This window comes from Sphaeramia orbicularis, chromosome 12 (genome assembly GCF_902148855.1).
Source record: "Sphaeramia orbicularis chromosome 12, fSphaOr1.1, whole genome shotgun sequence".
Classification (NCBI taxonomy): Eukaryota; Metazoa; Chordata; class Actinopteri; order Kurtiformes; family Apogonidae; genus Sphaeramia; species Sphaeramia orbicularis.
In genome coordinates, this window is record NC_043968.1 from 18,622,022 (window position 1) to 18,637,422 (window position 15,401).

Genomic DNA, 15,401 nt, shown 5'->3' on the forward strand with positions numbered 1-15,401 from the left:
CTACTTCTGTGGCATTAGACAGTGAATACAAACTGTAAACAGTACTGTGTGTAAATCTCTAACTATAATTAAAGCAATTCATGAGTCGGACTATATGGGCTTTCACAAGTCCTGCAAACAGAGAATAAACACAGATGCAATCTTATCTGTGTAGCTGATGTGGGCACTGTTAGCTCTCCCCATCTTTAAATGTGTCCATGCATCTCTATAAGAAGATACAGTATGTCTGTTGGTCTATTACTTCAAAATCAGGTTTTGTCCGTTTCTGGTCAGATTGATGGGAAACTTGATAAGTAAGTACTTTTGGTGCTAATGCAGCTAACATGAGTGAGATCATGTAAGTAATATATGGAATATGGACATGTTTTTGATTATATATAAGTACTCTGCAGCATGATATCAACATTATATACTGGCCATTGGCTGCCTTGCTCGTAAGTTGATAAGCAACAGCCTTTGAAAACCCCTTATCTGTATTTGTAACCTGATTTAGTTCATTAGTCTCTGCCATATAATGTTACATTTTAGGGTTAGTCATTGGATTTGTAGGCAATATTGAAAGTATAGGAGGTAAATCTCCAAACTCATCCCGTAACTAACAGCAGTTTTATGTCTTTTGGTCCTTTTTGTCTTTGTTCAGCACTAACCATAGAAAAAACAAATAATTAGGTCACAGAGGGAAGGGAAATAACACCATGAGTGGTACAATGCAAAAATCAAAATCTTACCAAGTGTATTTTTCTCATTTCTAGTCAAAATATCTCATCACACTTAAAATACAACATAATCACCTAAAGAGTGACTTTTCAGTGAGATATAAGAACTTATTTATAGACAATAGATCTTGAAAATCTTATTTCAAGAAATATTACCAAGATAATTTTCACTTGTTTCATTGGCAGATTTTTTTTTGCTTGAATTAAGCAAAAAAAATCTTGAATTAAGCAAAAAAATCTGCCAATGGAAAAAGTGAAAATGATCTTTGTAAGATTTCTTGAAATAAGATTTTCAAGATCTAAAAATACGTTCTTATATGTCATTTACAAGTTACTCTTTAGGTGATTATGTCTTATTTTAAGTGTGATGAGATATTTTGACCACAAATGAGAAAAATACATTTGATAAGACTTAGATTTTTGCAGTGTACTCAAACAGGGGACAGTGCTGTTCTTGGTACCCTTTAACCACTCTACCACCAGGCCACTGCACCCAGTAATTATATGTCTGGGTGTGCACACAATTACTGGTCACTTTTGCAAGTGTTCGGGTATAAATAACTTGACAAAAACTTCAAAGAAAGCAGGGAATGAGCACACACGTGATCCTGAGTCTGGTTTAATTAGCTGCTCACAGGGCCTGGCATGGCACCTCATGCTTTTTCTGATCTGGTGGCTGTGTTCACTGACAGTGTGACACACTCTGCTTGCAGAAAAGAAATATATCACTGCACAATATAACAGCAGCCTAAATGAACTACATAGGCTGTGCACCATGGATGTATTTCCAAATCAGTAAAGTGAAACTGAAAAGTCTTGTTTGTGGTTGAACCAGTTGGTGAATTGACTCTGAAAGCAGCATTAACAGATTATGAAGAGATTTTAATCTAAGTACCCACCACTCCACTGCCACGTGCTTTGTTGGTTAAAGGGAGGAGAGGTTCTCCAGAACACTGCACAATGTAATGGCATGTTTAATTTGTAGTGAGCAGGATTTTAATTAAATTCAGCTAATTAATGTCCATGCTCTTGTTCTAACATCTCGACGTGTTCAACAGCGTGAACGATTTAGAATCAGTACAGTTGAATTTAGTGAGATATTTTATACAACATGAACCAAAATGCAGCAATAAAAATACACTGTTCCCCATAAAGCTGGAAACATTTTTTTTTCAGATACATTCCTTTTTTAAATTCCTATTTATACACATCAGTAATCACCTTTGACCTGGTACAATGATTGCATACTACGTCCCAGTTACACGTCAACAAGAATAAATCACGTTGGCACCATCATTTCATTAGAAGAGGGAAAAATAGTCTTATGACAAATTTATGGGTATCAGTGTATAATGAAGAGATGAGGAAAATACAAAATGAGTTGTGTAACCAAACACTTATTCTGAAAAGGCAGCAGCAAATGAAAACCCCACTTTGTTGATACAGTTTAAGTATGCAGTTTAAATATGTAGCTATATGATGTACCTGTTGTGAAGCACATTGAGTCTGCCTTGTGCATAAAATGCGCTTTATAAATAAAGCTGAATTGAATTGAATTGAATTGAATATGCATGACAGAACACTGATCAACATTTCTTTTTTTTTTAATAAACTTGAATGAATTATGCATCTTACCACTGTGTACAACTGCCCTCAATACACAATACATCATTTTTCAAGAGATTGTCAAGAGGAAATTTGATTTGTTTTAAGTGTATATAAATGCATGTGAACATAAATGGGTATTATAAAATAAATAGAAGAAGCTCTGAGCCTTTTCAGATTAGAGGATTGTGCTGACCATTTTATTCAAAGTAAGGCAAAACTGAACAAACATATTCCCTTCCGGTTTACAGAAACAGTAGTATGTCTTCAGCAATCTATTGTATAAATGCCCGTGTTTTTCATGAGAAGTGTAGCATGTTAAGTGGATGGGAGAACAAGAACATGTGTGTCGTATAATCCACAGTATTAATGTAATAGTGGTTGTGTTGATGTGAAATGGGTAGAGAGCTATCACTGACCAGTGAACTGGTTCAATATCTGTTCTGCATGTCACCTTGTATATAGTATAGTATAGTATAGTATAGTATAGTATAGTATAGTATAGTATAGTATAGTACAGTACAGTATAGTATAATATAGTGTAGTATAGTAATAGTATAGTATAGTGTAGTACAGTAGATTAGAGTACAGTAGAATACAGTGTTAGTATTATTAATACTAATAGTAATAGTGGAGTAGAGCACAGTAAAGTAAAGTACAGTAGAGTACAGTGTTAGTATTAGTATTATTAATACTAATAGTTTAGTATAGTATAGTATAGTATAGTATAGTAATAGTATAGTATAGTGTAGTACAGTAGATTAGAGTACAGTAGAATACAGTGTTAGTATTATTAATACTAATACCAATAGTAGAGTAGAGTACAGTAGAGTAAAGTACAGTAGAGTACAGTGTTAGTATTAGTATTAGTATTATTAATACTAATAGTATAGTATAGTACAGTACAGTACAGTAGAGTTCAGTGTTAGTATTATTAATAGTAATAGAAATAGTATAGTATAGTATAGTATAGTGGAGTACAGTGTTAGTATTAGTATTATTAATAGTAATAGTAATAGTACTGAATTGTGCAGTATAGTGTAGTGTAGTTTAGTGTAGTTTAGTGTAATATAGTATCGTACAGTGCAGTACAGTATAGTATAGTGTAGTATAATATGGTATTTCTTTTCAGGATTTTGTAAAAACCTGACTTCTTCTGCTACTTGTTGTTCCAGCTGAAGAATAAGTTCATGAAGAAGATTCCTCGAGATGCTGAGGCTTCCAATGTCTTAATTGGTGAGGTGGACTTTCTGGAGAAACCCTTTGTTTCCTTTGTCCGTTTGTCTCAGGCCACGACTCTGGGAGGCCTGACTGAGGTCCCAGTGCCGACCAGGTGGGTGTCTGTTGTGTGTTCTGATCATGTGTCTGTCCTCAGAGTCTTCAGCTCAGTACCCTGTTCTTCCCTTAGGTTCCTCTTCATCCTGCTGGGTCCTCCTGGAAAAACCAAGTCCTACAATGAGATTGGCAGAGCTATTGCTACGCTTATGGTGGATGATGTAAGTGACACACTTTTCTTACATCACGACATTGATATGAATGTGAATGTGTTTGTTCTAGTTGAACAAATAAGCACCTCCAAAAAGTAGTGGGAGCTCTTAGAACTTGTTGTAGTCCTAGTTTGAATTTATTCCTCCACTCCCTGCAGCTGTTCAGTGATGTTGCATATAAAGCAAGGGACCGTGATGACCTGATAGCAGGTGTTGATGAGTTTTTGGACGAGGTGATCGTCCTTCCTCCAGGGGAATGGGATCCTAAAATCCGCATTGAACCTCCAAAGAAAGTTCCATCTGCAGAAATGAGGTGAGTTCTTACACCAAGGTCAACTCTTAATTAAAGTCCTACAGCTATTTTTGTGTCGACTTTTCCTCTACCATCTAACCAAAAGTGATGTATCACAACGTGTTATAATATTAGCCTCTGCATGTTCCATTTTTCTTTTGTTTATTTAATTTACCGACCATGTAGATGTTCATAGGGGCTCAGAGTTAATTCAAAGGTTATTTTATTTAAACACTTTTTGGCAAAAGTATTTGAATAGCTGAACATACAAACAAATATCTCCAACCACTGCCATTTTCAAACTACACTGGATTTACGGAAGATAACTGTGTTTCCATGTTCTCTATGGGTCATATCTGATGGCAATGCAAAACTGAGAAGCTACAATTTTACATGTATTGATAAGATTAGTGAATCAAGTCATTAAACATTTCAGATCCGTAGATGCTTTTGGTTGTTATCAGCTGTTTAGATCTTTGAGGGTTAAGTGAATATTTTTCATTTTTTATTTTCAAAACTTAACACATCATACACTACACAACATTTCTGTGCAGGAAGTCAGTGCTGAACCTGAATGAGCTGGGTCAGATGAACGGCTCAGCTGGTGGGGCAGCAGGAGGAGAAGATGAGGACCTTCCAGCTCAACATGAACTGGGAGAGGAGCTGAAATTCACTGGGAGGTATGGGACGACTGGGGAGAATATAGCATATGTGGGCCCAGTTATTGCCAGTGTTATCAGTCTGACAATATGTTTGACACTTTTTAACAGATTTTGCGGTGGATTATGGTTGGACATCAAAAGGAAGCTCCCTTGGTATTGTAGCGATATCTACGATGGCTTCCATATCCAGTCCATCTCTGCTGTGCTGTTCATTTACTTGGGCTGCATCACCAACGCCATCACCTTCGGAGGACTGCTAGGCGACGCAACTGATAACTACCAGGTAATAGAAAAATACAGCCAACTAAGGAAAATCTTTCTTTTAACCCATAAAGACCCAGTGCTGCTTTTGTGGCATTTCCCAAATGAATTTGTCTCTATATTTAATCTTCCTTAAATGATTTATCGACACGGTGGTGCAGTGGTTAGCACTCGTGCCTCACAGCAAGAAGGTCCTGGGTTCGATTCCAACACCAGTCGATGGGGGGTGGGACCTTTCTGTGTGGTGTTTGCATGTTCTCCCCGTGTCTGCGTGGGTTCTCTCCGGGTACTCCGGCTTCCTCCCACCATCCAAAGGCATGCACTAATAGGTTAATTGGTTAATCTAAATCGCCCATAGATGTGAATGTGAGAGTGATTGTTTGTCTCTATATGTTCAGCCCTGCGATGAACTGGCGACTTGTCCAGGGTGTACCCCCCCCTTCGCCCCTATGTAGCTGGGATAGGCTCCAAGCGACCCCCGTGACCCTAGTGAGGATAAAGCGGGTTCAGAAAATGAATGAATGAATAAGTGATTTATCACCATTGTCATAGAAATCAGTTCACTAGCAAACATGTGTGCTATCACTTAACTTAGGATGATGCCACTCTGTCTTTGTTTTGGTGATGGAGTTATAATTTTTAAACATACAGCTGCTTGCTGTCAATCACTGAACTGCTGAAGGAAGGCTGAAAAAGAATGCTGAAGAATGTATCTGTCCGTGCTCATTGTAAAGGTCAAACTAGATTTACTACCATCATGTAACATGTAACCGTTGTAAAAGGTATATAAGCTGGACTTCAGCCAGCCTAGTTTAGACGAATTACGAGGTTGCTCTGAGTGCTTGTAATTGTCTCACTTTGATTCTTGCAAGAATAACAAAGTATTTTTGTGATCCCTGAAATCAGAGTGTGGTGTTTTTCTTTGTGTCAGAGTGCTAGTAAATCCATTACACCATTCACTCTAATGTTATGTTCTGTATTTTGCATTTATAAGTAAAAATCAAGTATTTTCCTATATTTAATGTACTGATTATGCAGATACTCATGAAAGCTCTGATTAAAGTTGAGGGTTATTACATTCAAAACAGAGAAACCTATAGAAAAAGATTATATTTTCTGCAAAATATATTGTTAACTGAACATAAAATAAGAGTGTCCATCCACTGTAATTATCAAACTCTGTTGGTTTTACTGGTGAATCAATGTTGTAGAAGATGTAGAACGTCCAAATGGGTCATATCTGATGACCATGAAAAGATGATAAATTGTATTTTACACCAATTATTTACATGTGTTGATAGAATTAGTGGATTACAGGGTGGGGAAGCCAAATTTATTAATATTTTGAGGCAGGAATTGAAAGACAGTGTATGACCAATTAGTTTATTGAAAGTCATGAGAATTTATTTGCCACAAGAAAATTGACATAATAGAAAATGTTTTTATTCTATGTGTCCTCCTTCTTTCTCAATAACTGCCTTCACATGCTTCCTGAAACTTGTGCAAGTGTTCCTCAAATATTCGGGTGACAACTTCTCCCATTCTTCTTTAATAGTATCTTCCAGACTTTGTCGTAATAGTTTTGCTCATAGTCATTCTCTTCTTTACATTATAAACAGTCTTTATGGACACTCCAACTATTTTTGAAATCTTTGGTGTGACGAGTGCATTCAGCAAATCACACACTCTTTGGCGTTTGCTTTCCTGATTACTCATATGGGCAAAAGTTTCTGAAAAGGTATGGATAATAGTGTTAGGTATGATTATGACAGCAATATATGTTTGGTTTCAAAACAATTGACGTAGTGCCTGCTGAGAAAAAACAACTAAATGTTCATTGTAAATTTTGATTCCCCACCCTGTAGATATTTTATATAAGTGAATGATTTTGGTGGCCGGTGGATGTTTGGGTCTTTATGGGTTAACGTATCAAACCTGTTGAGAAACCCTCCAGTAACAGCAAATATGTGTCTGTCTTGTCCTGTCAGGGTGTGATGGAGAGTTTCCTGGGCACTGCTCTGGCAGGGACAGTGTTTTGTTTATTTGGTGGGCAGCCTCTCATCATCCTCAGTTCTACCGGACCCATTCTCATCTTTGAAAAACTGCTTTATGAATTTAGCAAGTATGATGCACACACCTGCACACACCTGCATCACTAGCAGAAAAGCAGAGCTGTTTTACAAGTGGCAGCTACAAGACTAATGAAGCATGTGATGTAGTTTTTAATGATATGTTTAAGAATAATAAGAAAACAGATTAAAAGTAGCCGGAGAGCTGCAAGGACATTAAGAAACATAATAACAGCTGTATGTTTTATTGATAATGGTTCAGTTAAATGATTGCAATCTGTGTTTTAAAAAAGTGGATGCTGTTTTTGGGTGCTTCTATGAAACTGGGTTCATTTTGGTACTTTTTAGACCCAATAATAAAAGAGAAACTTAGACATATTTCCCTCCAGGATGTACCTAATGATGACCTAATATAAATGCAAAAAATATATACTCTTGCTCTGAGCCATCCCAAAATTAATGAATTTTTATTAAAACATTGGGGCCAAAAAAAGCACCAAAATTGGTGTCAGTGCATTTGATCTGGACCACATGGCTTGAAATGGTCATAATTAGCACTATAAATAAAGACACTGTGTTAAATTTAATGATCCTAGTGGGTTTTCTTATCCAGAAATGCAAGGTTTTCATGAATCAGCAGTCTCATTCCAGGTTTCGTATGTAACCCTTCGTGTCCACTTGCGTTACATGCAGAACTTGCCCATTTAAACACATATAAATGGCAAATGATTTTGCAACGGCGGCCATTTTTGTGAAACACTCTTCCTTGCATAATTAGTTCAATTCCCCAAAATGTACCTGTGAGAGAATAAAAAGATATTTGGAAAAAATAAATAGCAGTGCGTAATTTTCTTGTCTTTTTGACCGTGCTACATGCAGATTTTTGTGTTAAATATTATGTAAAATAATATAAAAATGGGTTTTGTCTGAAAAATAGTTTCTCTTTTATCTCAGTAAGTATTTATTTTTAAGATTGACTCAAAGCGCTTCCAAACTTGCTTCATAACATTAGTCTACATCTGGTTTGAAACTTTTTTTCCCCCGTGTCCTATTTTTAGGTACCACTTTCATAGAAGCACCCATTTGCTGTTTCTGACTTTGTGTGTGTGTGTTTGTGTTTGTTTTTTTTTTTTTTTTTTAATTAAATACATTTCTAAAATAATTGATTTAGTTTTGATCTGTTTTCATATTTGTAAGAATCATACATCAAATATAATCAATTTCTATGCCTGATCAATGAAGACAAGTGTGCTGAAAAATAGAAATTTATCCTAAAATAACATATTTTCAATATTTTAGACCATCCAGAATTCCACTAGTTGTGTTTCTAGGGAAGTTCATATCTCCCACATATGGTTGAACTGTAAATACGTATCACTTCCACACTTGTGTCTTTTCTCACAGGAATAATAGCATAGACTACATGGAGCTGCGTCTGTGGATCGGCCTTCACGCATGCTTCCAGTGTTTTGTGCTTGTTCTATCGGATGCCAGCTACATCATCAAGTACATGACCCGCTTTACTGAGGAGGGGTTCTCCAGCCTCATCTCCTTCATATTCATCTCAGATGCCATTAAGAAGATGGTAGGTACTGTCCTGTGAAGTGGAGGAGCTTCCCTCATACACATCCACTGAGCAAATACACACCCTCAGCAGGACAACACAACACTAAAGCTACTGTATGTGAAGGAAAAAGGGAAAAAGGCTGTTGTTCTTTTCCACAGGCCGGAGCCTTAAAATATTACCCAATCAACCGCGGCTTCAAACCTGATTACATCACATCTTACAAGTGTGAATGCATCGCTCCAGACCAGGGTGAGTCCGTGAAGTCTGGGTCTCATCAGTGCTTTAATCAAATTGTTTTGATTAAATGTTATCCTGTTGAAATAGTGAGAGTCCTTATAGAAAATTAGAATAAATAGTGACTAGACTAACAATTTTAACTGATAAAATATTTAGGGATAGTGTGAATATTTCAGCATTTAAATCATACTGATATTGTGTTTCTTTACATATTTTTGCATAAAACACCATTACCTAAAGTCACCAAACATCATAAAATTACAGGTGATTTTATGTTTTTATAGTTTCTGTTGTGTTTCAATACTATTCTTCGATGATACCATTATATAATGCGTCATCATCATAATTCTATGCTACAAAGTAGAATATTCTTGGCAAAAACAAGACAAGCAAGTGTTGCCAGGCCCAACAAACCCCACCCCTCGCACGTATTGTAGCTTATTTTGGCATCAGTCCAGCTGATGTCATCATGTCTATGCAACTGCCTCTATATACAGGGTGGGGAAGCAAAATTTACAATATTTTGAGGCAGGGATTGAAAGACAGTGTATGACCAATTAGTTTACTGAAAGTCATGAGAATTTATTTGCCACAAGAAAATTGACATAATAGAAAATGTTTTTATTCTATGTGTCCTCCTTCTTTCTCAATAACTGCCTTCACACGCTTCCTGAAACTTGTGCAAGTGTTCCTCAAATATTCGGGTGACAACTTCTCCCATTCTTCTTTAATAGTATCTTTAAGAAAGTTGACATTGCTGTGTGATGTTCTATTGGTAGCATGTTCTAAAACGCCCCAAATAGCAGAATCCAGAGGGTTTAGATCTGGGCTGGAAGGCGGCCATAAACATGATTCCCAAAAATTGCTAAAGTTGGATTTGTTGCTGTTGTCAGTGTGTGAGTGTTTTGGTGTTCTTGTGTAAGATTTTAACTTCAAATCATATTTTACTGCATTTCTAATGGTCTTGTTGTCTACCTCAAGTTCAATTGCCATTTTTCTCATGGATTTGGTTGGATCCTTTAGGATTTTGGATTTGAGAGCTTTAATAAAAGCTTTGGTGCGTTTTTTGTTGCTTCCTCCATTTCCAGACTTTGTCGTAATAGTTTTGCTCATAGTCATTCTCTTCTTTACATTATAAACAGTCTTTATGGACACTCCAACTATTTTTGAAATCTCCTTTGGTGTGACGAGTGCATTCAGCAAATCACACACTCTTTGACGTTTGCTTTCCTGATTACTCATATGGGCAAAAGTTTCTGAAAAGGTATGGATAATAGTGTTAGGTATGCTTATGACAGCAATATATGTTTGGTTTCAAAACAATTGACGTAGTGCCTGCTGAGAAAAAAAACAACTAAATGTTCATTGTAAATTTTGCTTCCCCACCCTGTATGTGCCAAGTCTGAAGTAAACTGAAACAAAATTGATGTTTTTATCTAGACATTTGAAATTCTGCCCATTATAAGTAAATGGGAGAAAAAAAAAGATTTAGAAAATTTATAAAAAAATTTAACTTTGACCTACTTTTCCCCAAATGTAACCACATCTATTCTGGGTCACTGGCAATCTATAAACTCAATTTGGCATGAATTCATCCAATAGTTTTGCTGCTACAGACATGTGAAATTTTGCCCATTGTAAGTAAATGGGGAAAAAAAGATTTTAAAAATTCATAAAAAAAATTTTGAACTTTGACTTACTGTTCTCAAAATGTAGTCAGATCTATTCTGGGTCACTGGCAATCTATAAACTCAATTTGGTATGAATTCAGCCAATTGTTTTGCTGTTAAAGTGTTAACAATCAAACAAAGAAACAAACTGAACCAAAAACAATACCCCTTGCCTCCCCTTTTTTGGGGGGGGGAGGGGTAATTATGTATTCATCTCTTCATACATGTTAGTGAGAAACATGTCAACATATCAGCTGTAAATTTTGAATCTTTACACTGTGATGATTTGTGTATTCTGTGTTTCTGCCTCATTGTTGGATGCCATCTGACAAAGTGAGTATGAATATATAGACCTTTTTAGACTCTGAAATGTGCAAAAAGATACCGTTATTTTGGTTTCATGCATAGTACATTAAAAAGGATAAGCAATAAATAAATAAAAAATAGCATTTATTTGGTTTTCTCTGTCTCCCTCTTGTGTTTTTGCTATTTAGCATCTGTTTTGGGCTTGAATGTTTCAGCTCCAGTCGCAGATGATAACATGACTCTACTGGTAAGTAACAGAAGACAGAGATACTTCAGATTGAAATGACTTTAATAACCACGTTTATGTGACCCCACTGCGCAGAGGCACAAGACTGAACCCCAGAAATGACAGTCTTTTTATTAATTCCATACAGCAGTCTTTCTCAAATGGGAGTATGCATACACATTTTTGGAAAAATACATTAAATAAGTCATTATGTACTGAATACAAAATAAACAATGAGAATTAGAGCTCAAATATAAAACACAATAAATACATTCATATAATAACATTGACACTCCTGACCTTATTTCATTTCATCATTTTTAAAAACTTGGAGCCCCCCCCCCCAAGCTTTGGTAATATTTTAAGAACAATTCTATTTTCTATTATTCCACATGAGTTTATTTGATTAATTAAGTAATTATTTTTTTGTTGATGAAAGCTTCATTTATTCATTAAGGACCAATTCATTTATTTTCTTATTATTGAAAGAGGGTAATTTTCAGTTTATATTTTGCACGTGAAATTTACTTATAAAGATTTGTTTATTTTTAACATATTACAGTTAAATATATGTTTGTTGTTTGCAAAGTTTTATGTTTATGTTTATGCACTTGGCAGACGCTTTTTTCCAAAGCGACTTACAGGGGAAAACCAATCAAATCACTCAATCAATCAAATTTTATTTATATAGTGCCAGATCACAACAAAAAAGTTATCTCATGACACTTTATATATAGAGTTGGTCAAAACCAGACTCTAAGCCAATTTACAGAAACCCAAGAGAATCCTCCAGTTTTGAAAATAAAAACAGACACCTTTGGCACAGGAACAAATTTTGCCCCATTTTTTCAATCAAAAATGCTGAAGCAAGAGTTGGGGGTACTTGGCTAAAAAATTGTATTTCAGGGGGTACTCCACTGTAAAAAGTTGGAGAACCACTGACATACAGGATGGCTCCTTTCGCTGTGGTGTTCTGTATTCTCTTTTCTTCTGTTATCGCTTGTCTTTTCTCTCTTTTTCGTGCACCTCCACTCCCCGTCTCCTCCTGTTATATTTCCTTTTCTACCCGTTCCCACACCATCACGTCCTGTCACTCCTTTCCTCCTACTTTCCCTTTTCTTCTTCATCCTCCTGTGCAGTTTAACTTGACAGACATGGACTGGACTCAGCTCAGTAAGAAAGAGTGTGAGAAATATGGCGGCGCACTGGTGGGAAACGCCTGTAAGTATGTTCCCGACCTGGCCCTTATGTCCTTCATCCTGTTCTTTGGCACCTACTCCATGACTGTTTCTCTCAAGAAGTTCAAGTTCAGCCGCTACTTCCCAACAAAGGTAAGAAAGCCTTAAAACAACTCACCACAAGAATATTAGAGAAGCCTGCCCATCCTGAGACAAAAAACCCTGCATGTGTTTTTTCAGTGCCATTGCATATTTTACCAGCAACTTTCATTTACCACTTTTAGCGTTTCCTCCTCAGTCCTCACCTTCTCCTTATTCCAGCCTCCATATCCTTAGAGTCGTGCTACAGATGTAAAAACTCATTATAATATCAATACCACTCTTGTGATTAAGCACAAAGCTAAAGCCAGGAGATAAGTAGCTTACCACAGCACAAAGGCAAACTACAGCCAGAACTATTTCATATTTTACAGCTTGTTTCATGTTCAAACTAGTGAATGTAAAAACAGTGGGTGGATGCAGTGATTTTTCAAGGCCTTGTTGTTACTAGAAAACCAATACAGACGCTGTATAGACACACTGAAGAGATGAACCCACTCCTGTTTGGTAAAGAAATAATTAGACGCTGTAGAAGTCTTGGAAACATACAGTTGTGCTCATAAGTTTACATACTCTGACAGAATTCGCATGGGGCGGTCTTGGATTTTCCAACCTGACAATGACCCAAAACACAATCCAATCCAATCCAACTTTATTTGTAAAGCACTTTAAAACAACCACAGTGGCCCAAGTGCTGTTCAGAAAATTAATAAAAACCAAAATAACAGGGTAAAATACAAGAATAGATTAAAAGAAGATAAATAAATGAAAAATATAGAAGAATAGATAAAACCTGAATAAAAGAGTAAAATACAAGAATAGATTTAAAAACATAAAAAGCTGTACAATTAAAAAAAAAAACACAAGGCCAAGTCAACCTGTCATTGGCTACAGCAGAAAAAAGTGAAGGTGAAGGAGTGACCATCTCAATCTCCTGAACTCAATGTCATTGAGCCACTTTGGGGAGGTCTGAAACATGCAGTTCATGCAAGAAAACCCAAAATCTTAAAGGAACTGAAAGTGTTTTGCCAAGAAGAATGGGAAACTTTACCATTTGAGAAAATAAAGTGTCTCATCCACAACTACCACAAAAGACTTCAAGCTGTCATTGATGTTAACCCTTTCATGCAATGATGAGAACCTTAGTCATGATATTTTTCCTGGGTGTTCTCAATTTCTCTTTAGGCATGAAAAAAACATACGATTTACTTTTTTTTTATTTTTTTATTTAAGAGTTACAAAAATGTCCCCTCAGCTGGAACCCATGCATTTAACTTTTGAAGCAAAGAAACATGTATTTAAAACCTAATATCAGAAATATGGAAAACTATCCAATAAAAACATTTTTAATGCTGCTAATCAGATGTTTTCCCACATTTTAACATACTCTAATAGTAGTTATTATTCACTTCATGGAGATAACATGCAAAAAAAACCCTGTTTTGTTTGTTTATTTACACTATAACATGTCACAGCAGACTAGGTTTATCAAGAACAGCATAGTTACAGTAACGACATGAATTGCACTGTATGGGATGGTGCATAAGTGTCCACTGTGTTGGCTGATATGCAACTAAAACAATAAAACCCATGAATATACAAGAGAACAGCTGTAGAATAGCTGTCCACTGTAGTGACAACTATGCATGGAAGGGTTAAAGGGGCCAAAACAGAGGATTAAGAACTAGGGCATGTAAACTTTAGATCAGGGCATTTGGATAGTTTCTGTTGTCAGTATGATTTAAAAAGAGTAAACACATTTGTTTGATAATAAATGGCTTCACCCAACCACTGGCCACGAGTGAAAGAAAAGGTTTTGTATTATCATTCATATTCTCTGAAAAATGACCAAAGAATCACAAATTCTGCTAAACTTATGAACACAACTGTACTGGTTCTAATGTGTTTTCCAGTTAGAGTTGTGCAGATTAACAGAAACAACTTGGTTTGTAACTGCAGATACTCTGTGGGGCCTTTATCACTAAAAACTGTAGCACAAACAGGGTGGTATTGCACTTCCATTTGTTAAATCTAATAGTAGAAGAATAAAAAGTATATTCATTAGTGGACAGTTCATGTCAGTGTGTAGTAGAATGTCCTCTCCTACATTTTCTCCCCTATGTGTGTGTGTGTGTGTGTGTGCACGCTCCAGCTCCGTTCCCTGATTAGTGATTTTGCCATCATCATTTCTATCCTGATCTTCTGTGGACTGGACTGCCTGTTGGAGCTGGAAACCCCCAAACTGCATGTGCCTACTGAGATCAAGGTCCACTTAATTCCATGAGATCCCTCCTTTTCATCCAGTCTTTTTATGCCTCTTCTTCTCGACAACACATTTGAATCATTTGAGTTGCTAATTGGATTGTATAATGATTCCATCACAGATCTGTCTTCTTTTCTCTCTCTTGTTCCTGTCGTCCTCTGCAAACCCTCCTCTTATGTCTCTCACCTTCACTGTCATTACCACACTTCTCGTTTATCCTGGTGTGTCGATGACCCTCTAGCTCAGGAAGCTTATCAGTGATTTTTCCATCTTCATGTCAATCATGTCCTTTGTGGGTCTGGATATGTTGATGGGGTTAGACACACCTAAACTAATTGTACCAACTGAGTTCAAGGTATTTCATTTCAGTGTGTTTTTTTTTATCATTCAACCGATGCTCTGCAAGTGTATCTGTAACTTTCACTGGTGCATGTGCATGCCAGGAATTTAGTTGCACAAGTCGATTTAACCCATAAAGACCCAAACAGCCACCGGTGATCTAAACCATCTACTGATCTAAACTGTTTAATACCTGTTGATCCACTAAAACATGTAAGTGATTGGTGTAAAATACAGTTTATCATCTTTTCATGGTCATCAGATTTGACCCATTTGGACGTTCAGCGGCTCCGTAGTGAACATGGAAACACTATTATCTTCTACAACTTTGATTCACCAGTAAAACCCATGGAGTTTGATCAATGACAGTGGAAGGAGACTCTTGGTTCATGTTCAGTTATTGATACTTTTGCTGAAAAAGTCA

At 36.4% G+C, this 15,401-nt stretch overlaps 1 protein-coding gene across 3 annotated transcripts in view; it reads left to right on the plus strand.

The window, feature by feature from the left end:
- slc4a5b (solute carrier family 4 member 5b) overlaps positions 1-15,401 on the plus strand; it is a 48,625-nt gene that overhangs the window by 22,315 nt on the left and 10,909 nt on the right. The window contains exons 9-19 of one of the 3 annotated variants that reach the window (XM_030149983.1): positions 3,497-3,654; positions 3,730-3,817; positions 3,967-4,121; positions 4,655-4,780; positions 4,871-5,045; positions 7,012-7,145; positions 8,497-8,677; positions 8,818-8,908; positions 11,061-11,119; positions 12,238-12,429; positions 14,528-14,641. In XM_030149983.1, coding sequence (XP_030005843.1) covers positions 3,497-3,654; positions 3,730-3,817; positions 3,967-4,121; positions 4,655-4,780; positions 4,871-5,045; positions 7,012-7,145; positions 8,497-8,677; positions 8,818-8,908; positions 11,061-11,119; positions 12,238-12,429; positions 14,528-14,641 — 1,473 coding nt within the window. Of the gene's footprint in view, positions 1-3,496; positions 3,655-3,729; positions 3,818-3,966; positions 4,122-4,654; positions 4,781-4,870; positions 5,046-7,011; positions 7,146-8,496; positions 8,678-8,817; positions 8,909-11,060; positions 11,120-12,237; positions 12,430-14,527; positions 14,642-14,879; positions 14,994-15,401 lie in introns of all 3 variants that reach the window. The other 2 variants (XM_030149982.1, XM_030149984.1) reach the window with 2 other exon arrangements.